The sequence below is a fragment of the Hyperolius riggenbachi genome, chromosome 8, assembly GCF_040937935.1.
Source record: "Hyperolius riggenbachi isolate aHypRig1 chromosome 8, aHypRig1.pri, whole genome shotgun sequence".
NCBI classification, from domain to species: Eukaryota; Metazoa; Chordata; class Amphibia; order Anura; family Hyperoliidae; genus Hyperolius; species Hyperolius riggenbachi.
The window spans coordinates 156,941,162-156,967,136 of record NC_090653.1 but is presented as its reverse complement, the minus strand read 5'-3'; the positions used below and the strand labels follow the sequence as shown (position 1 = coordinate 156,967,136).

The following is a 25,975-nucleotide window of genomic DNA, read 5'->3' as shown; positions in this document are numbered from 1 at the left end:
ACATTATACTACTTCTCCTGAGTATGGCGATACCACATGTGTGGCACTTTTTTGCACCCTAACTGCGCTAAGGGGCCCAAAGTCCAATGAGTACCTTTATGATTTCACAGGTCATTTTGAGAAATTTCGTTTCATGACTACTCCTCACGGTTTAGGGCCCCTAAAATGCCAGGACAGTATAGGAACCTCACAAATGACCACATTTTAGAAAGAAGACACCCCAAGGTATTCAGTTAGGAGTATGGTGAGTTCATAGAAGATTTTATTTTTTGTCACTAGTTAGAGGAAAATGACACTTTGTGAAAAAAACAATAAAAATCAATTTCCGCTAACTTGTGACAAAAAAATAAAATCTTCTATGAACTCACCATACTCCTAACTGAATACCTTGGGGTGTCTTCTGCCTAAAATGGGGTAATTTGTGGGGTTCCTATACTGTCCTGGCATTTTAGGGGCCCTAAACCGTGAGGAGTAGTCTTGAAATCAAATTTCTCAAAATGACCTGTGAAATCCTAAAGGTACTCATTGGACTTTGGGCCCCTTAGCGCAGTTAGGGTGCAAAAAAGTGCCACACATGTGGTATCCCCATACTCAGGAGAAGTAGTATAATGTGTTTTGCGGTTTATTTTTACACATACCCATGCTGGGTGGGAGAAATATCTCTGTAAATGGACAATTGTGTGTAAAAAAATGGAAAAAGTTGTCATTTACAGAGATATTTCTCCCACCCAGCATGGGTATGTGTGAAAAGACACCCCAAAACACATTATACTACTTCTCCTGAGTACGGGGATACCACATGTGTGACACGTTCTTGCAGCCTAGCTGTGCAAAGGGGCCCACAGTCTAATGAGTACCTTTAGGATTTCACAGGTCAATTTTACTCATTTGTTTTCCAGACTACACCTCACGGTTTTGGGCCCCTAAAATGCCAGGGAAGTATAGGAACCCCACAAGTGACCCCATTTTGGAAAGAAGACACCCCAAGGTATTCCATGAGGGGTATGATGAGTTCATAGAATATTTTATTTTTTGACACAAGTTAGTGGAAATGGATTTTTTAGGTTTTTTTCTCACAAAGTGTCATTTTCCACTAACTTGTGACAAAAAATAAAATCTTCTATGAACTCACCATACCCCTCATGGAATACCTTGGGGTGTCTTCTTTCCAAAATGGGGTCACTTGTGGGGTTCCTATACTGCCTTGGCATTTTAGGGGCCCTAAACTGTGAGGAGTAGTCTGGAAACCAAATAATTAAAATTGACCTGTGAAATTCTAAAGGTACTCATTGGACTTTGGGCCCCTTTGCACAGCTAGGCTGCAAAAAAGTGTCACACGTGTGGTATCGCTGTACTCAGGAATAGTAGTATAATGTGTTTTGGGGTGTATTTCACACATAACCAATCCTGTGTGTGAGAAATATCTCTGTAAATGACAATTTTTTCCATTTTTTTTACACTAAACTTTCCACACATACCCATGCTGGGTGGGAGAAATATCTCTGTAAATGACAATTTTTTCCATTTTTTTTACACTAAATTGTCATTTACAGAGATATTTCTCCCACCCAGCATGGGTATGTGTGGAAAGACACCCCAAAACACATTATACTACTTCTCTTGAGAATGGCAATACCACATATGTGACACTTTTTTGCAGGCTAGCTGCGCAAACTTGCCCAAAGTCCAATGAGCACCTTTAGGCTTTACAAGGGTGCTCACAATTTAGGCCCCCACCAAACAATTCCAGGACAGTAAAACACCCCAGAAATGACCCCATTTTGGAAAGAAGAGACCCCAAGGTATTCCACGAGGGGCATAGTGAGTTCATATAACATTTTATTTTTTGTTATAAGTTAGCGGAAAATGACACTTTGTGGGAAAAAAAATAAAAAAATCTATTTCTGCTAACTTATGACAAAAAATAAAATCTTCTATGAACTCACCATGCCCCTCAGCTAATACCTTGGGGTGTCTTCTTTCTAAAATGGGGTCACTTGTGGGGGTCTGTCCTGGCATTTTAGCGTCTCCACAATCATTACATGTATGGCCAGTATTAGGAGTTTCTGCTATACTCCTTATATTGGGCATACGGGTGATGCACTTTTTTCTCCATAAAAGGAAAAATGAACGGCAAAGATTCTCACATTCGCATTGATCAATGTGGATGAAAAAATATCTGCCGAAATATGTGAAAAAAGAGGGGGGCATGGCGTTTGCCAGGACATAGGAGCACCACCCACAAAATTTTCCAAACCCACTTTGCTCCTATGCCCTGGCAAACCAGATTAATCCATTCACATCGATCGATGTGGATGAAAAAAACCTTTGCCAGTTTTGATACAAAGTGCTTGCCAAAGCATAGGAGCTCCAACACCACCCCTCAGCTCATATGCCTTGACAAACGTATCTTACTGCGGAGGAGAAATCTCGTCCTGCAGCGCTGCATGCACCGACTTGTGTGTAATCTGACAGACGAGCAATGCTTCTGTCAGGATGCACCATCAGTGCTGCAGCTGGTTGGTCGATCAGTCGTTCGCTCGGTCCACCTGGAAGGGTAAAGGATGGAAAAAGAGAGAGAAAAAAAACATACAAAAAAAAAAAACAAGCAAGCAGCAATGCAAGAAATTCATTAACATTAACTTTCGTAAACTTTATTAAACCTTTTTAACCAAACAATAACATTTGGAACTTTTGCTTACCTGTTTTTTTTTTTGTTTGTTTTTAACTTACCTTCCGAGGACAAACTTCTCCTTCCCCATGGGACAGTGTGCAAAGCGCAAATCGCACAGAGATGTAGCAAAGTACACTATGCACTTTGTCCCAAGTGAAAGGAGAGGTTTCTGGCAGCCCTGTGTATTTGGGTCTCTCAAAAGCAGATGTCTGGTTTCACACACAGGAGCCGCGCAGTAGCGTAGGTATGCACTAGCTTTAAGTCAACCACTTCCGGCGTAAGGGGGGACTGCAAAGTGGGACTTTCGCTAGGGAATATGCTGCAACACATCGCTCCAGTGTGAAAGAGCCTTGAGAGACTACTACTGTGTCTCACGTTCCCTACTCCAATAGCGAATGTGTTCGTGGAACTTTTCAAAACACTCCCCTATGCATAGGGCAGGCTGGTCAGGACAGTAGGGACAATAAAAAGTGGTGTCACGCCTCATTCCATCCCTCTTACAGACACGACAATGTTTTCTTGGGGTGCGTTGACCTGGGGTACTCGGAAAGACATAAGCATAGTGTCTTTCATGTAGCCGGCTAACTACATTAGGGGGATTGGCCACGGCCCCTCCTGGATACAGGAGTTCCGAAATTATCTCTTCCTGAAATTTAAGGAAGGATCCTGTTCTCCCAGCCTTACTGTAGAGAACAAAGCTGTTGTACATTGCCAATTGAATCAAGTAAATAGCCACTTTCTTATACCAGCGGCTGGTCCTTCGGGAAACTAAATAGGGAGCCAACATCTGGTCATTGAAGTCCACCCCTCCCATGTTTAAATTATAGTCGTGGACGGCGAGGGGTTTCTCAACAACCTCAGTTGCTCGCTGAATTTGGACTGTCGTGTCTCCGTGAATGGTCGACAGAAGGTAAATGTCCCTCTTGTCCTTCCATTTCACTGCAAGAAGGTCGTCATTACACAAGGCAGCCCTCTCCCCCCGTGCAAGTCGGGTAGCAGTGAGATATTGGGGGAAGCCCCGGCGACTAGGCCGCACGGTGCCACAGCAGGGAATTCCAAGTATCTTCAAATGCTGATAGAGGGCCACACTTGTGTAGTAGTTGTCCACATAGAGATGGTACCCCTTGTGGAATAAGGGTGACACCAAGTCCCACACAATCTTGCCACTGCACCCCAGGTAGTCAGGGCATCCGACCGGCTCCAATTTTGTGTCTTTTCCCTCATAGACCCTAAAGCGATATGTATAGCCTGTGGCCCTTTCACAGAGCTTATACAGCTTGACCCCATACCGGGCGCGCTTGGTTGGGATGTACTGCTTAATGCCAAGGCGCCCGGTAAAATGTACGAGGGACTCGTCTATACAGATGTTCTGTTCAGGGGTGTAAGCATCTGCAAATTTGGATGACAGGTGGTCTATGAGGGGTCGAAATTTGTGGAGCCGGTCATAGTCAGCGTGGCCTCTTTCATGACAGGTTGTATCATCATTAAAGTGCAGGAAGCGCAGGATGTCCTCAAAACGTGACCTGGACATGGCAGCAGAGTACATGGGCATGTGATGTATTGGGTGCGTAGACCAATAGGACCGCAATACATTTTTTTTAGTTAGACCCATGTTAAGGAGAAGGCCCAAGAAGATTTTAAATTCGAAAACTGTGACCTGTTTCCACCGAAAAGGCTGGGCATGGGAGCTGTTCGGATTGTCGGTGATAAATTGTGTGGCCTTACGGTTGGTCTCTGCCACGACTAAGTCGTAGAGATCCTCGGTGAAGATCAGATGAAAAGCGTCTAGGGCCGATCCTAGATGATCTGTCTCCACCTGGACTCCAGACTGGGCGGTGAAAGGGGGCACTACGGGTGCGGCGGAATTAGGGAACTTCCAATGAGGGTTTGCCAGCACCTCTGGGAGCCTAGGGGTACTACGGGCCCGTGTTTCTGGTGGCTGCGACTGGGGTCTTACTGCACGTACCACCGAACCAGTTTCAACTGCCATGCTGGTGCTCGCCACTTCACCAGGGTCTACGGCAGTACTGGTTTCAAGTCCAGGATGTGCTGCGCTGTTGGTGCATGCCTCACCATCAAAATCTGGATCAGCGCTAGCACCACTCTGCTGGCCTTGAGGTTGATCCTGCGCAACCTGTGGTCCACTGACATCGGTACGCCTGGCGCTAGCAGGGACCACAACCTCGTCATCAGAACTATCGGTCAAAGAGTCACTGTCCTCTACAGGTTCATATTCTGAGCCGGATGATTCGTCGGATGAGAAGTCCCAATCACTCTCACCCGACTCGGCCATAATACTGTAGGCCTCTTGCAGGGAATACATCTTTTTTGCCATTTTGGGCTGCTAAATTTAGGGGGTATTCCTCTGAGACTACTCAGGAAAAAAAATGCACCTGTCTAGCAAATGGGAGTATTTGTTAAGTAAACAGCTGCGATCGCTCAGTTTTGAGCGTCGCAGCTATGGTGTTGGTTTTTTGCAGTGATCAGAAAACAAAAATTTATTTCACTTGGGGCGGGCTGAACGCAAGTGCGGCAGAACGATCAGGCCTGATCGGGCAAACACTGCGTTTTTAGTGGAGCCTACTCTAAGGTGACCCTAACGTACTTATATAGATCTGACTGCGATCAGTACTGTTCACTTACAGATACTATATAGTACCAATGCTGATTAGCGACAGTGATGACGCTAATCAGCGACTCATTAGTGATTGCGGTGTAGTGGGCTGGGCGCTAACTACCTAACAAAAGGGGCCTAGCTAACTCACTGGCCAAAAAACTGCACAGGCAATAGATGTCACTCAGATCTCGATCAAAGCTGTGACAGGCGACCAGATTTCAATCACAGCGCCGCTGTCAGATGCCAACCAATGTAAACAGCAATCGAAATCACAGGCAATCACAGATAATCAAAAACCAATCACTAATCAATCAGCTGTCAAAAATCAGTGCACAGACAATAGATGTCACTCAGACCTCGATCAGAGCTGTGACAGGCGACCAGATATCAATCACAGCGCCGCTATCAGATGCCAACCAATGTAAACAGCAATTTAAATCACAGGCAATCACAGATGATCAAAAACCAATCACTAATCAATCAGCTGTCAAAAATCAGTGCACAGACAATAGATGTCACTTAGCTCTCACTCAGACCTCGATCAGAGCTGTGACAGGCGACCAGATATCAATCACAGCGCCGCTATCAGATGCCAACCACTGTAAACAGCAATTGAAATCACAGGCAATCACAGATGATCAAAAACCAATCACTAATCAATAAATCAATCAGATGTCAAAAATCAGTGCACAGACAATAGATGTCACTCAGATCTCACTCAGACCTCAATCAGAGCTGTGACAGGCGACCAGATATCAATCACAGTGCAGCTGTCAGATGCCAACCAATGTAAACAGCAATTGAAAACACAGGGCAATCACAGATGATCAATAACCAATCACAATGCAATCAATCAATCAGATGTCAAAATCCTGTTCACAGGCAATAGATGTCACTCACATGCCACTCAGACCTCGATCAGAGCTGTGACAGGCGACCAGATGACACTCAGACCTCAGTCAGACGCCTTGGCAGGGCAGTGAGGGGGGCTGTGGGGGGTGATCAGCGGCGATCGCAGGTGGGATCAAGCAGGATCAGTGTGGCTATGTGATCAGCAGGGCTGCCGTCCTCTCTCCTGGTGGTCCCGGAACGCTGTGACCAGGAGAGGAGGAGGCAGCCAGTATAATACACGTTGTTTACATAACAACGTGTATTATACGCTTTGCATTGGCCGGATTTAAAGATCGCAGCCCGCCGGCGCTGCTAATTGGCCGGCGGGCTGATCACACGTGGGGGCCGCAAGGGATGCTGGGCGATGTGCGCGCGCATGCGCGCGCGATCGCCCGCATTTCTGATGGAAAGGACCTTCCGCCAATCGGCGTCAGGCGGTCCTGGGGCTGCCGCCGCGGCCACGCCTACTGGCGTGACGCGGGCGGCAGGTGGTTAAGGTTGGCTAAGCTGACACACATCCCTTGCCTGGCGCACGTGATGAACCTAGTAGTTCAGCGGTTCCTGAGGACATACCCAGGCGTGGCCGATCTTCTGTTGAAGGTGCGTCGAGTGGCCAAACATTGTAGAAATTCCAGTACTGCTTCGGGGGCACTCGCCAAGATGCTGGAGCGCTTCAATCTCCCCCACCATCACTTGCTGTGTGATGTCCCTACGCGCTGGAATTCTATGCTGCACATGCTAGCACGCTTTTGTGAGCAGAAGAGTGCAGTGGTCCAGTACATGACGGCGCAGTACCGAGGCGCATCCGGACAGCTGCCAAGCTTCTGTGGATCCGATTGGGCCAACATGTTGGACCTCTGCCAAGTCCTCCAAAATTTTGAGCAATCCACGTTGCTTGTGAGCAGTGACAACTCTTCAGTCAGCATTACCATACCACTGCTGTGTTTACTGAAGAGGTCAATGTTAAAAATCAAGGAAACAGCTGTCATGATGCAACTGGGGGAATCTGAAGGAGAAAACGATCAGCGTGATGGTACCAACATCAGGCCATCCGCCTCAGGGAACGCTGGCCCCAGCAGCTATGACAAAGAAGAGGAGGAGGAACAGCTGGAGTTGGAGCAGGAATTTCATGCCACCACTGACGAGGGCCAGAGCGGTGCACGTTGGACTTCCACAATTCAGCGCGAATGGTCAGCAGAAGCAGACCAGGAGGAAGGTGACGACTATGATGCATCACAACAACTATCACAACGCTCACAAGAGGATGATGAGGATTCTGGTAGGACTCTGGCACACATGGCTCAATTCATGCTAGACTGCATTGAACGCGACCCACGCATTGTGCGCATTCTGGACAACACCAATTACTGGGTTTATACCCTTCTGGATCCACGGTACAAACACAATGTTCCAAAACTGCTTGAAGAAAGAGTCAGACAGGTCAAAATGGAAGAATACCAGCAGGCCCTTGTGGAGACTTTAGAGAGGAGATTGACATCCTCCCCCTCCTCTAGCCAGTTGTACGCCGACAGACTGACTTCCGCAAACCCAGGACGACCAGGAGGGCAGCAAACAACGCAAGCCGCAGCTAGTGCCCAAAAGGGAATGGTATCGGCAGTGTCCTTGGAGTGGGAAAATTTTCTGACACCCATGCAGCAGCAGCCCACTGAACAGCAAGCGTGCAGATCCACCTCCAACACCGATCGCCTGGAGAAGATGGTCAAGGACTACATGTCAGATGACGTAGCTGTGTCGAACAATCCATCTGCACCCTTCAACTATTGGGTATCGAAGCTAGACACCTGGCACGAACTGGCAATGTACGCAATAGAGGTGCTGGCTTGCCCGGCAGCCAGCGTTATGTCGATACGCTGTTTCAGTGCTGCCGGAGGCATCGTCACAGATCGGCGTATCCGCCTCTCCACAGAAAATGCAGACCGTCTGACTCAAATTAAAATGAATCAATCCTGGATTGGAAATGACTACGCAACACTCCAGGACCCCAACCAAGTAACATGACCAATGAACATCTGGGATGGTGTAGCGTTTCCGGTCCCTGTTTATTGAACCTCTCATCTGTATTACATTTATGACTGCATGGCGGCAAAAAGCATTGCTGCTATATCCGCACGCTTTTTGTCCTCATGCAAGGCCTGGGTTGTTGTGTCTCAAAAAGCATGGCCTTCTCCTCCTGCGCCTCCTCCTGTTCCATCACGTCTGCTGCTGCTGGGTTAGCGTTGCCGCGTGGTCCCTGTTTATTGAACCACTTATCTTTATTACATTTATGACTGCATGGCGGTACAAAGCATGCTATCCGCACGCTTTTTGTCCTCATGCAAGGCTTGGGTTGTTGTGTCTCAAAAAGCATGGCCTTCTCCTCCTGCGCCTGCTCCTGTTCCATCACGTGTGCTGCTGCTGGGTTAGCGTTGCCGGTCCCTGTTTATGGAACCTCTTATCTTTATTACATTTATGACTGCATGGCGGTACAAAGCATGCTATCCGCACGCTTCTTGTCCTCATGCAAGGCCTGGGTTGTTGTGTCTCACAAAGCGTGGCCTTCTCCTCCTGCGCCTCCTCCTGTTCCATCACGTCTGCTGCTGCTGGGTTAGCGTTGCCGCGTGGTCCCTGTTTATTGAACCACTTATCTTTATTACATTTATGACTGCATGGCGGTACAAAGCATGCTATCCGCACGCTTCTTGTCCTCATGCAAGGCCTGGGTTGTTGTGTCTCACAAAGCGTGGCCTTCTCCTCCTGCGCCTCCTCCTGTTCCATCACGTCTGCTGCTGCTGGGTTAGCGTTGCCGCGTGGTCCCTGTTTATTGAACCACTTATCTTTATTACGTTTATGACTGCATGGCGGTACCTCATGCAAGGCCTGGGTTGTTGTGTCTCACAAAGCGTGGCCTTCTCCTCCTGCGCCTCCTCCTGTTCCATCACGTCTGCTGCTGCTGGGTTAGCGTTGCCGCGTGGTCCCTGTTTATTGAACCACTTATCTTTATTACGTTTATGACTGCATGGCGGTACCTCATGCAAGGCCTGGGTTGTTGTGTCTCACAAAGCGTGGCCTTCTCCTCCTGCGCCTCCTCCTGTTCCATCACGTCTGCTGCTGCTGGGTTAGCGTTGCCGCGTGGTCCCTGTTTATTGAACCACTTATCTTTATTACATTTATGACTGCATGGCGGTACAAAGCATGCTATCCGCACGCTTCTTGTCCTCATGCAAGGCCTGGGTTGTTGTGTCCCACAAAGCGTGGCCTTCTCCTCCTGCGCCTCCTCCTGTTCCATCACGTCTGCTGCTGCTGGGTTAGCGTTGCCGCGTGGTCCCTGTTTATTGAACCACTTATCTTTATTACATTTATGACTGCATGGCGGTACAAAGCATGCTATCCGCACGCTTCTTGTCCTCATGCAAGGCCTGGGTTGTTGTGTCTCACAAAGCGTGGCCTTCTCCTCCTTCGCCACCCTCCTCCTGTTCCATCACGTGTGCTGCTGCTGGGTTAGCGTTACCGGTCCCTTTTCCTGGAACCTCTTATATGTATTACATTTTTGACTGCATGCCGACAAAAAGCATGTTACCTGTGCAAAGAAAACAGACATTTCCCGCATTTAAAAGACAGTTTTCCCTTTGAAACTTTAAAATCGATTTTCTCAAAAACTATAAGCTCTTTTTGCTAAAAAAAAATTTCCTCTTGTACCCACTCCCAAGGTGCACATACCCTGTAAATTTAGGGTATGTAGCATGTAAGGAGGCTTTACAAAGCACAAAAGTTCGGGTCCCCATTGACTTCCATTATGTTCGGAGTTCGGGTCGAACACCCGAACATCGCGGCCATGTTCGGCCTGTTCGGCCCGAACCCGAACATCTAGATGTTCGCCCAACACTAGTCTCAGGGTTAGGCACCACCTGGGGGGTCTTAGGGTTAGGCACCACCGGGGGGGGGGTGTTAGGGGAGGGTTCTGTGTGAGAGTAGGGAGAAGTTAGGTCATAGTAATCACCAGGGGCTGTTTTAGGGTACCAGGGATGGGTTAGGCACCACCTGGAAGGTCTTAGGGTTAGGCACCACCAGGGGAGTCTTAGGGTTAGGCACCACCAGGGGAGTCTTAGGGTTAGGCACCACCAGGGGAGTCTCAGGGTTGTCTCAGGGTTAGGCACCAACAGGGGAGTCTTAGGTTTAGGCACCACCAGGGGAGTCTTAGGTTTAGGCACCACCAGGGGAGTCTTAGGGTTAGGCACCACCAGGGGAGTCTTAGGGTTAGGCACCACCAGGGGAGTCTTAGGGTTAGCTACTACCTGGGGGGTCTAAGGATTAGGCACTAATAATTATATTTGGCACTTTTCCAAAATGCAATTCGTCTTAACCACTTGCCGACCGCACACTCATACCGTGCGGCGGCAAAGTGGTAGCTGGAGGACCAGCGACGCAGATCTGCATCGCCAGGTGCCTCCCTAATTAATCAGGAAAGGCCGCTTGCGCGAACGGCCGTTTCCTGTTAGATCACGGAGCGGGTCTCTGTGAATAGCCTGCGAGCCGCTGATCACGGCTCACAGACTAAATGTAAACGCAGGAGACTTTGTTGTAAACGTTTGTCTCCTTTGTTTACATTGAACGGCGCTGCTGCGCAGCAGAGCCGTAAGGCAGATCGGCGATCCCCGGCATATCTGCGGCCGGGGATCGCCGCCATGTGACAGAGGACATCCTGTCACAGGCTGCACAGGACGGTTAGCGTCCTGTGCAGCCCCGATCACCAGGGGGGAGAGGTAGGAGAGGGAGGGGGGGAATTTTGCCACGGAGGGGGGCTTTGAGGTGCCCCCCCCCCCGCAACATGCCAGCCAGCAGGAGCGATCAGACCCCCCCCCTGCACATCATCCCCATAGGGGGGGAAAAAGGGGGCGATCTGATCGTATAACTGAAAATATGAGACACATTTCTTTGCTACGAATGTTCTCTGAATTACCCGTACAACACATAAAATTCATTATACGAAGCCTCCATAAGCTTTAAAGTGAGTGTAAAGGCAAAAGCAAAAAAACAAACATACTTCCCTATGGACAGGGAAGGCTCTGGATCCTATATGATCATATAGAGCCTTCCCTGTATTCTCTTGCTTGGGAGAACATACAAACTCTTTGCGCTCCAAGGCAGGTGTGCTAACCACTATGCCACACAACGCTTGCTATCTCCTTTTGCTCCCCTTACTGCACACTTAGCGTGCTTTATCAGAGTTAACGTGCTTTATCAGAATGAACATGCCTTATCAGAGTTAACATGCCTTGTCAGAGTTTGCATGCCTTATCAGAGTAGCATTGCGAGCGCTACAAACTTATGCCTGCTAATTGGCAATGATTTCCACAGTTAGGAACATATTGAGGAAATGAAAGACCACAGGCTCAGTTCAAGTTAAGGCTGGAAGTGGCAGACCAAGGAAAATCTCAGATAAACAGAAGCAATGAATGGGGAGAACAGTCAGAGTCCACCCTCAGACCAGCACCAAAGACCTACATCATCCTGCTGCAGATGGAGTCTCTGTGCATCGTTCAACCATTCGGCGCACTATACACAAAGAGATGCTGTATGCGAGAGTGATGCAGAGGAAGCCTTTTCTCCGCCCACAGTACAAACTTGAGGTATGCTAAAGCATATGTGGACAAGCCAGCTTCATTTTAGAATAAGGTGCTGTGGACTGATGCAACTAAAATAGTTATTTGGGCATAAGAAGGGGCATTTTGCATGGAGGAAATAGAACACAGTATTCAAAGAAAAACACCTGCTACCTACAGTAAAATATGGTGGTAGTTCCACCAGTGCAGGGACTGGGAATCTGGTGCAAGTTGAAGGACGCATGGATTCCACTCAGTATCAGCAGATTCTGGAGACCAATGTCCAGGAATCAGTGACAAAGCTGAAGCTGTGCCGGGGCTGGATCTTTCAAAAAGACAACGACCCTAAGCACTGCTCAATATCCACTAAGATATTCATGCAGAGGAACAAGTACAACGTTCTGGAATGGCCATCTCAGTCCCCAGACCTGAATATAATTGAAAATATTTGTGGTGTGAGTTAAAGAGAGCTATCCATGCTCAGAAGCCATCAAACCTGAATGAACTAGAGATGTTTTGTAAAAAGGAATGGTCCAAAATACCTTCAACCGGAATCCAGACTCTCATTGGAACCTACAGAGAGCTTTTAGAAGCTGTAATTTCTGCAAAATATTGTTTTAATGTATTTTTTTTGTGGTGCCCAAATTCATGCACCTGCCTAATTTTGTTTAAACAATTATTGCACACTTTCTGTAAATTCAGTATATTTAATTTCACTTCTCAAATATCACTGTGTGTCTCCTATATGATATATATAACTGACATTTTTTTGTTGTAACAACCAACAACTTATAGAGGAAAATTATGACGATTAACAAGGTTGCCCAAACTTTCGCATCCCACTGTAGTTGGAGTAGTTGCTACTACTGAAAAAGAAAAGAAAAGTGGGCTAAACCCATTGTGAGTCATCGATGGGCCTGCTCGGACTATTGGAATTTTTTTAAGGGTGGTTACTAGAAATAGAAAATAAAAGCAAGGAGCACCTATTTATTAATGTAAAAGTACTGTTTACTTTGGCAGTAAAGATGCTTAAGGCATGAGGTCAAAAGAACATATGACACATCCCTTCTGCCCTATGATGTTAGCGCTTCAGGAGCTGCCATTTCAAAACTCGATAGTGTCTAATGCTTGAAAATTGCATATTTTAAGTATTAGTATAATTTGCTTTGGCTGAAGAAAATGATATCCAGCCAATGGCCTATTTTTGTCCTAAATCAATATATCTTTACGCTTATGTCCAGAATCAACAGCACTTAATAGAGGCGCCTGCCATGTGTTAAAACATTATTGCCAGATGGACACTGTGTCATTGTAAGGTGTCAATCCAGTCTTTGTTTTGAAATGTTTAGTTTGTTGTAGTGCAGACTTTTATACAATAATTGAATTATACTAATTAAAAAAAAAAGTTTATAACATATATTTGTGTCAGTTAGAGACCTCAGTCTGTCAGGTACATCATGGAAGGCTGTGTTGTACCCCTAATGCTGCCTAGAGCGTTTTACATCAGAAACAATCTACTTTCTGTATCAGGGTCTGGGTCTAATGAACTGAGTGTTTGAAGATTCAGATTAAGAAAAGTGTGATGAAGGATTAAAGCTGGCCACTAACGGTCCAATTTCTAGTGAAAAATCGTTCGAGCGATCAGAAATTCTGATCGGATTGGTTGTAAACAATCTCAATTGGTGGACACAATCGATTATGAATGAGTGAAAAAAATGTCGTCCGAATGAAGTCGAATCAAAATTTGGATTTTCTTGTTGGTTGTGATAGATAGGAAGCAAAGATTGGTTCGTTGATGGTGTAGTGAACGATGTATTACAATATTTCGCTTCCGATCAGAATTTCTGATCGCTCAAACAATTTTTTCACTAGAAATTGGACCGATAGTGGCCAGCTTTAGACCAATGCAATTTGTCAGTAGAGACCTGTCTGGAAGAACGAACATAACCCTTAGAACCGGCTTTATCTGTCAATGGTCCCTTGAAGGTGTGTACTCAAATCAGAATCAGTTTTATTTGGCCAAATAAGTCTACACTTACAAGGAATTTTACTTGGCTGTTGCTTAACAGACACAAATAAAACAATACAAGGAAGGGCAGACAGTATAGATATTACAAGTCAAGGACAGTATATAAGTTAAAGTGAACCTGAACCAAGTAAAATTATTTAAAGTGGATCCGAGGTGAACTTTTACTCATTGCGTAATTGTGTTCCTTTCCTATTGTTTATAGGGCATTCCTCAAGCTAAATACTTTTTTGTTTTTGTTTTAATACTCTAATTCCCTATCAACTAAATAAACCACGCCCACAGGTTTTCAGAGAGCCTTGGCAGTAGCAAGGGCTCATGGGAGCTCAGTCTGGGTAGGAGGAGGAGGTGTTACTAGCCATTGATTTCAGAGGCAGAGGGGAGGAGGGAGAAGGGGGAATTAGGTTTTTTTCACAGGCTTAGTGATCAAGATGCAGATAAGCCTGCCTCTGTGTAATGTTTACAAACAACATGGCTGCTGTCATTGTATCACAGGAAGAAATAATCATTTTCTATTAAAGCTGTTTGCAGCTATATTTGCTGTGTAATCTAAACTTTAGATAAGATATATAGACAAGTTACTTGTTATAGTTAGTTTTTCATCTCGGATCCGCTTTAAAATAAACACATGCTGGACCTGCAAATGAATATAACATATTTACCTCACCATCAGTTCCTCTCAGAAGCTCACCATTTTCTTCTTACAACGATTCCTTCCAGTTCTGACAAGATTTTGTCAGAACTAAAATATATCAGTTGCTGTCAGTTATGACTGAAAGGACAAATTATGTGCAAGGTAATGCCAATGTTTCCTGGCTCAAGTGAGCGATATTACAGTTTAACAGTGCGCTAACCCAGAGGCTGTTACAGGGTCATTGCCATTTTTAAAATGGAGGTTGGAGAATTCTATCGATCACAGTGAGCAAATAGGACACAGGAGAGGAGAAAAAGATTAATGAGTAGACTATGCAGGAGGTAAGTATTATGTGTGTATGTTTATTTTGACTTTTATTTTTCAGTTCCGGTTTGCTTTAAAAGTGGTAGTAAACAGGATGATAAATTATCATTTTCAGTTCTGTGCTGTAACTCCGAGCAGCTCTAGGGTGGTTCTGCATTAAGCATGGCTATTGCCTGAGGAAAGAAGCTGCTTCTGTGCCTGAAAGTTTTTTGTTGCGACTAACTGGTATCTCACTACTGAAGGCATAAGCTGGATAATGACGTGAGCCTGGTGAGAGGGGTCAGAGGCAATCTTGGTCACTCTATTTCTGCACCTGCTAGTGTAAAGATCGTGCAGGGAAGATAAGCTACACTCAATTATTCTTTCTGCTGATCGGATGATGCTGTTGTGCTTTCTGATATTGGCAACAGTATTGTTATCCCATTTTAAGTTGTTGGAGATGATGGACCCAAGAAATATGAATGACTCATTGGGTCACTGTAGATCCATTTATGATTAGGGTTTGGTCCTGGAGGGGGGGATGGGGGGTAGTTTGTCTAAAGTCTTGTATCATCTCCTGGTCTTAAGAGCATGAAGTTGCAAGTTGTTGCTGCTGCACCAGGAAGAAAGGTGTCCCACGACATGCCTGTATGCAGAGTCTTATCCATTTTGTATGAGACCAACTACTGTTGTGTAATCTGCAAACTTCAGGACCTTTACAGATGGATCTGTGGTGAGGCAGTCATTGGTTTACAGTAAATAAAGCAGTCAGGAGAGCACAGAGCCCTAGGGTGCTCTAGTGGTGTCTGTCAAAGACCCTGAGGTATGTCTCCCTAGTCTAACCTGTCTCCCTAGTCTAACCTGCTGTCTCCTGTTGGTCAAGAAATTGGTTATCAATTTGCAGATGGGTTCAGGTATGCTTAGTTGGGAGAGCTTGCTGTGGAACATTACAAATGGTATTATGGAGCTGAATGCAGAGCTGAAATCCACAAAAAAAATTCTAGCATAGGTTCCTGGGGAGTCCAGATGCTGTAGTGTCTGTATTATGTACTACATGTTAGTTTCTTACTTTGTCCAGCGCCATGGAATATGTTGGTGCTTTAAAAATCAGCAATAATAATAAATACAGACACATGTTTACAGTATTGCCTGCATACCTATTAGAAGTATATGGAAATTGCAGAGTCCAGCAGGTGCTTTCGTAACCAAAGATGTAAGGGTGACTGTCTATAATCATTTAGACATGTAAGATTTTTTTTATGGAACTGGGGCAATGGTAAAGAGTTTAGGACAGACAGGGACTATTGAGAGTTCCAGAGACATTTTAAAATACTGGTAAAAACTGTTAATGGCTAGTCAGCACAAAGTTTCAAGCATTTCACAAGCACACCATCAGAGCCAGCTGACTTAAAGGGACACTATGGTGAAACATTTTAAAATTTAAAATATGTGCAAACATATATAAATAAGAAGTATTTTTTTCTCCAGAGTAAAATAAGCCATACATTACTTTTCTCCTATGTTGCTGTCACTTACAGTAGGTAGTAGTGAGAAGCAACAGTGTAAGACCTGACAGGTTATGTCCCCAATCAGTCTCTATGCCCCAATCTATTGCCACGGCTCCGAGCCCGGCCCACGGTCTTTACCTATAGACAAGCCCCTACATGAACAGAACACGTTATTTGTCTCCTGACTACGGTTACCCCCAGGTCTTAACGTGCAAGGCATACAGACTGAAGTAGAGAGGACACTAACCCACCAGAACCCCACTGAGGCAAGTAACACAGTTCAATAGTTCATAAGTATCATACAGGGCTATTACCTTGATTGAGGAGGATGAGGCCCTCAGCGTTGATTGCCAGTAATGACAGATGTATCAGGAACAGGCAGTGAATGATCCAGGCAATATATGAGAGAGTTCATGCAAGGTCCATATGCATGGTTATTCAACAGGCAGTGAATGATCCAGGCAATATATCCAGGCAATATATGAGAGAGTTCATGCAAGGCCCACATGCAAGGTTATTCAAGCAACAGGCAAGGATTAGCTTAGTTATAGCTAGAGTGTCCAGTAACAAGCAATGGTCGGTCCAGGTAGCATGCAAGAGTATAGAGTTAACAGGCAGAGGTTGGTTCAGGCAGCAGACAAGAGTGTCCAGTAAACGAGCAGAGGTCAGTCCAGGCGGCAGGCAAGCGTATCCAGTTAACATGCAGAAGTCGGTCCAGGTGGCAGGCAAGAGTATCCAATAACAGACAGACAGGCCCGTCATCAGAGGGGGGACATCCGTGATTCCCGTCACAGGCCCGGGCCCCGCCCGGCCGCCACTCAACCCCTCTGGCCGCTGCTCCCTCCCTCCATCCCTCTAGCCGCCGCCGCCGCCTCCGCCGCGTCAGACCCCGATCAGGCGGCGACAATAGTGCGGGCGCTAGGACCCAGCGCCCGCACTGATTTGCGGAAGTGACATCACTTTCGCATATAGAGCGGGTGCATCCGGCGCCCGCTCTTACTGGTCGGGTCGCCGCTGATCTTGAGGTCTGACACTGGGCTGCTGGCAAGGTAGGGGAAGCAGCGGCGGCGGCTGGGGGGGGGGGCGCTCCCTGTCACTCACTCACTCACTAGCTAAAGGGCCTCCCTGTCACTCACTCACTACCTAAAGGGCCTCACTGTCACTCACTCCCTAAAGGGGTTCCCTGTCAATCACTCACTACCTAAAGGGCCTCACTGTCACTCACTCACTACCTAAAGGGCCTCCCTGTCACTCACTTCCTAAAGGGCCTCCTTGTCACTCACTCACTACCTAAAGGGCCTCACTGTCACTCACTCACTAGCTAAAGGGCCTCCCTGTCACTCACTCACTAGCTATCGGGGCTCCCTGTCACTCACTCACTGCCTAAAGGGCCTCCCTGTCACTCACTCACTACCGAAAGGGCCTCACTGTCACTCACTCACTACCTAAAGGGCCTCACTGTCACTCACTCACTACCTAAAGGGCCTCACTGTCACTCACTCACTCCCTAAAGGGGCTCCCTGGCACTCACTCACTACCTAAAGGGCCTCACTGTCACTCACTCACTCACTCCCTAAAGGGGCTCCCTGGCACTCACTCACTACCTAAAGGGCCTCACTGTCACTCACTCACTCCCTAAAGGGCCTCACTGTCACTCACTCACTACCTAAAGGGCCTCACTGTCACTCACTCACTACCTAAAGGGCCTCCCTGTCACTCACTCACTAGCTAAAGGGGCTCCCTGTCACTCACTCACTGCCTAAAGGGCCTCCCTGTCACTCACTCACTACCTAAAGGGCCTCACTGTCACTCACTCACTCACTCCCTCCCTAAAGGGGCTCCCTGGCACTCACTCACTGCCTAAAGGGGCTCCCTGGCACTCACTCACTACCTAAAGGGGCTCCCTGGCACTCACTCACTCCCTAAAGGGCCTCACTGTCACTCACTCACTCCCTAAAGGGCCTCACTGGCACTCACTCACTGCCTAAAGGGGCTCCCTGGCACTCACTCACTGCCTAAAGGGGCTCCCTGGCACTCACTCACTGCCTAAAGGGGCTCCCTGGCACTCACTCACTGCCTAAAGGGGCTCCCTGGCACTCACTCACTAGCTAAACGGGCTCCCTGTCACTCACTCACTGCCTAAAGGGGCTCTCTGGCACTTACACACTAGCTAAAGGGGCTCCCTTTCACTCACTCACTACCTAAAGGGGCTCCATGGCACTCATTCCCTAGCTAAACGGGCTCCCTGTCACTCACTCACTGCTTAAAGGGCCTCCCTGTCACTCACTCACTACCTAAAGGGCCTCACTGTCACTCACTCACTCACTCCCTAAAGGGGCTCCCTGGCACTCACTGCCTAAAGGGGCTCCCTGGCACTCACTCACTGCCTAAAGGGGCTCCCTGGCACTCACTCACTAGCTAAACGGGCTCCCTGTCACTCACTCACTGCCTAAAGGGGCTCTCTGGCACTCACTCGCTAAAGGGGCTCCCTGTCACTCACTCACTACCTAAAGGGGCTCCCTGTCACTCACTCACTACCTAAAGGGGCTCCCTGGCACTCACTCACTAGCTAAACTGGCTCCCTGTCACTCACTCTCTGCCTAAAGGGGCTCTCTGGCACTCACTCACTAGCTAAAGGGGATCCCTGTCACTCACTCACTACCTAAAGGGGCTCCCTGTCACTCACTCACTACCTAAAGGGGCTCCCTGTCACTCACTCCCTAAAGGGGCTCCCTGGCACTCACTCACTAGCTAAAGGGGCTCCCGGTCACTCACTCACTACCTAAAGGGGCTCCCTGTCACTCACTCACTACCTAAAGGGGCTCCCTGTCACTCACTCACTACCTAAAGGGGCTCCCTGTCACTCACTCACTACCTAAAGGGGCTCCCTTTCACTCACTCACTACCTAAAAGGGCTCCCTGTCACTCACTGCCTAAAGGGCTCCATGTCACTCACTACCTAACCTGGGGGTCCCTGTCAGAATCCAGGTGAGAGGTGTCTACCATAATAAGGGGGCATTCTGCCTATTTATGTGAAATGCTGTCTATTTATGTGCCTCATGACTGCTGAATTTGTCTTGTTGGGGGCCTAATGATTGAATTTTTACTTGTTGGGGGCCTCATGATTTGTTGGGAGCCTCAAGATTGCTGAATTTGTCTTGTTGGGGGCCTCATGATTTGTTGGGGGCCTCATGATTTGTTGGGGCCTCATGATTGCTGAATTTGTCTTGTTGGGGGTCTCACGATTGCTGAATTTGTCTTGTTGGGGGCCTCATGATTGCTGAATTTGTCTTGTTGGGGGCCTCATGATTGCTGAATTTGTCTTGTTGGGGGCCTCATGGTTTGTTGGAGGCCTCATGATTGCTGAATTTGTCTTGTTGGGGGTCACATGATTGCTAACTGCGAGACTATGGGAAAAGCTGAATCATTACCATATGAGACAATAGCATTAAACCTACTTTTTTAGCTTTTTTAAACAGAAAATAAAACTGGGAGGTTCTAAAAAAATGATGGAGCACTTCCTCCTTCTGGCTTGAAGGAGGAAGTGCTCGATATCGAGGCTTGCAACGCGTCCATTCGGACACTTGCACCTCGTTGAAACGCTGGGCGGAGAGCGGCGTTCTGGGTAATTAACCCCGCTGCATCTAGCCGCTCAGCTGTGGCAATTAGAGCTAACTTGAATCACGAGTATCCACCGTGGTTATTTGTGATTAATTTGTGGACAGCAAGCCTCCAACTAGCTCTGCCAACATGTAATGGCTACGCACATTTCTCAGTTGGGGGGGGGGGGGAGGCCCGGACTGATGATTCGTGAGGGGCCCCAAAATTTCTGATGGCGGCCCTGCAGACAGAGGTCAGTCCAGGCAGCAGGCAGGAGTATCCAGGAATCAAAGCAAGGTTTAATAACAGCAGACAAGAATGGTCAAACTCAAGCCAAGGCCTTTATCCAGTAATTCAATAATGTGAGTGCGCACCCAGCAACTAGCCACAACTATGCTTATCACAGGCGATGACTGGGAGCACTGGGAGTATCTGAGGGATCAAAATTGGCAGCAGATTTCAACAAAGAAACATAAAGTGAGTCAACACCTCTCATGGTACTGGGCAATTTTAGTCTGTAAGTTACCTTATTGATTTTCTTCAGGATGGGGTATGGACCAATAAACTTAGGACCCAATTTAGCAGATGGTTGACTCAGAGAAAAATTGAGTGGAAACCCTTACTAAATCCACAGGAGAGAATTCTTCCTCAACAGATCAGTGCAAATCTGAAAAAAAAAATTTGGTTACTGACAGCAGTCTTAATATTCTCCTGTACCTGTTTCCATACCTGATTACAACGTGAATTCCATTCTTCCAAGTCAGGAAGATTTGATGTACCTGACACAGAATTAAATTTGGGCATTAACCCAGTGACACCTTGGAATAGTGACATTTTAGTTGAACTGTTAACCTAATTATTAATGGCAAACTCAGCAAAAGGCAAAAATTTAGCCCAATCCTCTTGACAACTAGCAACAAAACATCTCAGATCAGATATTGTTCAAGTAATTGATTAATTCTTTCAGTTTAACCATTGGTCTCTGGATGGAAACCTGAAGAGAAGAAACAGAAATTCCCAAACTATTACAGAAAGCTCACCAGAATTGGGACACAAACTGTAATTCTCTATTAGAAATCACATTTTCAGGAATACCATGTAATTTGAAAATATTTTCAACAAAAACATTAGCTAGTTCTTTAGCTGAAGAAAGTTTGGGCAGAGACAAATTGAGACATTTTGCTAAATCTATCCACAACTACCCAAATAACTGTTTTACCTTGAGAACTTGGTAAATCCACAATGAAATCCATGGAGATGTGAGTCCATGGTTTCTCAGGAATGGGTAGTGGAAGTAAATTACCCTGAGGAGCAGTGCGCAGTGATTTTCTTAGAGCACAGACAGAACAAGATTTAACAAATGCCACAACATCTTTATTCAAGGAAGGCCACCAAACATGTCTTTTTATTAATTCAATTGCTTTCTTTTCCCTGGAATGACCCACTGACTTAACCTCCTTGCCGGTTATCCTGAGCTCAGCTCGGGGTAACCTGCGCAGGAGGATATCTCAGGCCCCGCTGGGCCGATTTGCATAATTTTTTTTTTGTTACAAGCAGCTAGCACTTTGCTAGCTGCTTGTAACTTCCGATCGCCGCCGCTCGCCGCCGATCCGCCGCAATCCGCCGCGCCGAGTCGCTCCCCCCCGCCTCAGAGCCCTGTGCTGCCTGGCCAATCAGTGCCAGGCAGCGTTAAGGGGCGGATCGGGATTCCCTATGACGTCCCGACGTCCATGACGTCGGTGACGTCATCCCGCCCCGTCGCCATGGCGACCGGGGAAGCCCTGCAGGAAATCCCGTTCTCAACGGGATTCCCTGCATACTCTGATCGCCGAAGGCGATCGGAGTGGGTGGGGGGATGCCGCCGCTTAGCGGCTATCATGTAGCGAGCCCTTGGCTCGCTACATGATTTAAAAAAAAAAAATTAAAAAATGTGCGGCGCTGCCTCCTTGCCGGATTTTTTAGACCGGCAAGGAGGTTAACTTTATGAAATTGTTTTAATACTTGGAGTCTCAGATTAATAGGAACAAAAAGCTTTTCAAGTGGCTTTCCTTGAGGTGCCTGTTCTTGTGTTTCAGACAACTGAGAGCATAGATCAGGCGATAACTCACAAGCAGCAATGATACATCTGTTAGGAATCAATGGACCCAGATCATTACCAGACCTCCTTTTCAAAAAAACGAGATAAGGCATCTGCCTTAACATTTTTTGAACCAGGTTTATACGTAGTGACAAAATTAAATCTAGAGAAGAACAGAGCCCAAAGAGCTTGTCTGGAATTCAAACGTTTATCATTTTCAATATAGTCAAGGTTCTTATGGTCTGTGTAAACCGTTACTGGATTTTCAGCCCCATCCAACCAGTGTCTCCATTCCTCCAGAGCAAGTTTAACCCCTAGAAGTTCTCTATTCCCAATATCATAATTTCTCTTTCCTTGGGAAAACTTATTAGAGAAAAATGCACATGGGTGTAACTTCTCTGGATTACCAGAATACTGAGACAATACTGCTCCTACACTAATCTCGGATGAATCTACCTCCACAAAGAATGTCAGGATGAACCATTACAGGAGCTGAACAGAAGGCCTCCTTCAGCTCCTGAAAGGCTAAAGTAGCAGATGAGTCCCACTGGGCAGGATCTGCTCCTTTTTTTGGTAAGGTCAGTAAGGGTTGCTACCTTGGATGAAAAGTTTTTAAATAACTTTCTGTAAAAATTAGCAAACCCTAAGAAATGTTGCAGGGCTTTCAAATTGTTTGGCTGAGGCCAATCTATGACAGCCATAACCTTTTTATCATCCATGGTTAGAACAGTATCAGAAATTACATAACCAGGAAAGTCAACCTGATTGGTTTCAAAAACACATTTCTCAAGTTTGGCATACAAATGATTTTCTTTGAGTTTAGACAGTACCTTCCTCATGTGATCACGATGTTCAATCAAAAAAGAGGAGTAAATTAATATGTCATCTAGATAAACAACCATAAATATTCCCAAGAATTCACAAAAAATGTAATTAACAAAATCTTGAAATACTGCTCAAGCATTACATAACCCAAAATGGCATGACCAGATACTCATAATGACCATCTTTAGTGTTAAAAGCGGTTTTTCACTCATCTCCTTCTGTGATATGGATGAGATTGTACGCACCTCTTAAATCCACTAAATTGGCTACCACTACTTGAGAGAATAGATCATCAATTAATGGCAAAGGATAACAATTTTTTACCATGACCTTATTCAATCCTCTATAATCAATGCAGGGTCTCAGTCCGCCATCTTTTTTCTCTACAAAAAAGAACCATAGTTTTTTTGTACATTCTCTTGAGTATACTCCCTCATGGCCTTGTCTTCAGGACTGGTCAAATTATAAAGACGGTCACGAGGGGGCATAGTTCCAGAATGAAGTTCAATGGCACAATCATAACACCTATGTGGTGGAAGTTTATCAGCTGCCTGTGGAGAAAAAGCATCAGCAAAATCCTGATAAACAGTGTGTAATTTCTCAAGCTCAATACTGGTCTGAGCAAGAGTAATTTTTTCGAGACAAGAATCTTCACAGTGTTTAGACCATTTTATCAATTGACCTGACTGCCAATCAAACACAGGATTGTGTTGTTTGAGCCAGGGCATACCCAACACTACATCATAGGAAGGCATATCAAGACAATAAAATTTCATTTTTTCAACATGTCTAGCTCCCACCAATACTGTAACTTCTGAGGTTTATGACAGAGATTTACCCTTTTGTAAAACAGAATCATCAATAGCAGTAATACAAATAGCTTCAGATTCTGCAACAGTAGGAATATGCAATTTGCAAAGCTAGCGATTTATTCATGAAATTACCTACTGCTCCACAATCAACAAAAGCAAGACAATTGTGGACTGTTTCAACAACCTTAACCTCCTGGGCGTTTCAATTCTCCCTTAATTTCTGTCCAAAAAAGTCTATGGAATTTTCCAATGAATTTTTTTTTTAATATTTCAGGCCTGTAACTTACCAAATCATTAGCAAACAAGGTTCTAGTGCTTATCCTAAGCATAATAAAATAATAAAACATGAAAATCATGGCAAAAAAAAACATTTAATAGTAACAATACGTAAACAAAACATCTTAATTCAGATCAAGCAGCAGTTGCAGCACAAAAAGTATTGAAACATCAATACACTTCCTGAGTATGAAATATTTTAAAGCAAGGGACAGCACAAAGTCCTACATCACATTTAGGGCAGTAAAAGCGCGTCTCCTTGCGCACCTTTTTTCCATTCGGCCCCCTCTTAGAGCAGCACACCACGCACATGCGGGTAGGTGTTGCTTTGCGCTCAGTGGGTGGCACATGCTCTACAAAATGACGTCCTGTTAGTCGCACTGGATTTACGACATAGGAGGCACGACGTCCTGGTCTATTCACCTCAGATTGTGGTTGCTGATGTTGTAAGCATATTTCCTCACAAACCTTCAAAATGTAGTCAAAGTGAGGAAGAGGCCTGTCATTTTGTTTCTTGTAGAGGACATAAGAATTCCAAAGACACTGCTCCACCAGATGTCTAAAGATTTTTTTGTAATATTTGCGCTGCTGTTTGCGCACAACGGGGTAGAATGTTATGCACTGGTCAGCACGGTCCACCCCACCCATTGTCTGATTATAATCCAGAATGACCTGGGGTTTCTGGATTGTCTTCCCAGCACGATTCTTGGCTGCAGCAGTGTCAGTGTTATGGACTGTTGACAAAACGGAAACATCTTTTTTGTCCTTCCAGCGGAGGGCCATCAGTTTACCCTTCTGCCATGCTGTGATTTCCCCTGGCTTCAGCTTCTGAGCTGAAAAGGCTGATGGCAGATTGCGATGGTTAGGCCGGACAGTGCCATATGAATCAGTCTTGTGTCTGATGAGGTGTTCATATAGTTCAGGGGAGGTGTAGTAATTATCTGTGGTCAGGCAATATCCCTGACCAAGAAGCGGTGAAATGAGGGAGAGGACAGAGGCAGATGCAAGGCCAAACTGGCTGTAGCTGGGGTCAAATTGTGTGCCTTTACCAGTGTATATAATGGCATTCCAAATATATCCGGAATTAGATTCGCACAATACAAACGATTTTATCCCAAATCTGGCACGCTTGGAAGAGATATACTGTTTCCAGGCAAGTCTCCCCTTATACGCCATTAGGCTTTCATCTACGCTAACGTCTCTTTCTGGAACATACACGGACTGAAATTTGCGTATGACCATTTGAAATAGGTCGTAGATCTTCCACAGTTTGGGGGCAGGATGGGTGGCCTCATCAAAGGTCTCATTATTCATGAAATGCAGGTTTTTCATGATGAGGCTAAATCTGTTTTCTGACATGACAGTCGCAAAAAAAGGTGTAGCAATCAGTCGGTTGGTGCTCCAATATGATGTCTGGCGGGGTTTCCCCACAACCCCTTGGAGGATGAGGATGGCCAGGAATAGCCATATATCATCCTGGGTGACTGGTTCCCACCTTTTTCCCCTAGCAAACCTCCTGAATGGACCAGGCTGCTGTTCCGCATAGCGGTTGGTCTCCTCCACTATAATTTGGATTATGGCCTCGTCCAAAAAAAGTTTCAAATAGGCCAGGGGGCTAGGATCACAGGGAACTTTTTGGCCGGGTTCGCCTGTAAATGGGAATCGCGGGGGGGCAGGATTATTCTGGGTAGGGTCTTTAGCGATCCATGTGCGGATGCTCTCAACCTCTTCGGTGAAGTCATCGCTGTCAGACTCTGAGTCAGATGATGACATGTTCGCCACATAGCTGTCACTTGAGTCTGAGAATAACAGCTGCTCATCCTTGCTGTCATCAAACTCCTGCATCAGGGTTCGCGGGGAGAGGCGTCTACGGGAGCTGGAAGCCATTACAGGGCAGGCGGCAGAAAAAACGTAGTCGTTATTCGGAGCAAGGGTCAATCCAGGTGGCAATCAAAGCGTCGTCGTTATCCAAAAGCAAGGGTCAAATCCAGGCAGCAATCAAAGCGTTGTCGTTATCAAAAAGCAAGGGTCAAATCCAGGCGGCAGTCGATAGAATAGTCGATAGTCCAAGCAAGGGTCAAAACCAGAAAAATCAGCAGAAATATCAGTGCAAGTGTCACCAGCAAAATCCA

At 46.2% G+C, this 25,975-nt stretch overlaps 1 protein-coding gene across 1 annotated transcript; it reads right to left on the bottom strand.

The window, feature by feature from the left end:
• Positions 1 to 20,784: 20,784 nt before the first annotated feature.
• Positions 20,785 to 25,730, bottom strand: LOC137527413 (piggyBac transposable element-derived protein 4-like). Its single transcript, XM_068247925.1, has 3 exons — positions 24,312 to 25,730; positions 23,169 to 23,306; positions 20,785 to 20,847 (listed from the first exon to the last, which is right to left on the bottom strand). The coding sequence occupies exons 1-3, from the start codon at positions 25,728 to 25,730 to the stop codon at positions 20,785 to 20,787; spliced, it is 1,620 nt and encodes a 539-aa protein (XP_068104026.1).
• Between the last annotated feature and the right edge of the window lie 245 nt (positions 25,731 to 25,975).

What these genes read in the sequence shown, in the direction of transcription:
- LOC137527413 (XM_068247925.1), bottom strand. Translation starts at nt 25,730, where the DNA reads ATGGCTTCCAGCTCCCGTAGACGCCTCTCCCCGCGAACCCTGATGCAG. An exon ending in ACTTTGACTACATTTTGAAG is followed by an intron (nt 23,307 to 24,311) that starts GTTTGTGAGGAA and finishes TTTTCTCCACAG; the next exon opens with GCAGCTGATAAACTTCCACC. An exon ending in GGGAGTATACTCAAGAGAAT is followed by an intron (nt 20,848 to 23,168) that starts GTACAAAAAAAC and finishes TCTTCTCTTCAG; the next exon opens with GTTTCCATCCAGAGACCAAT.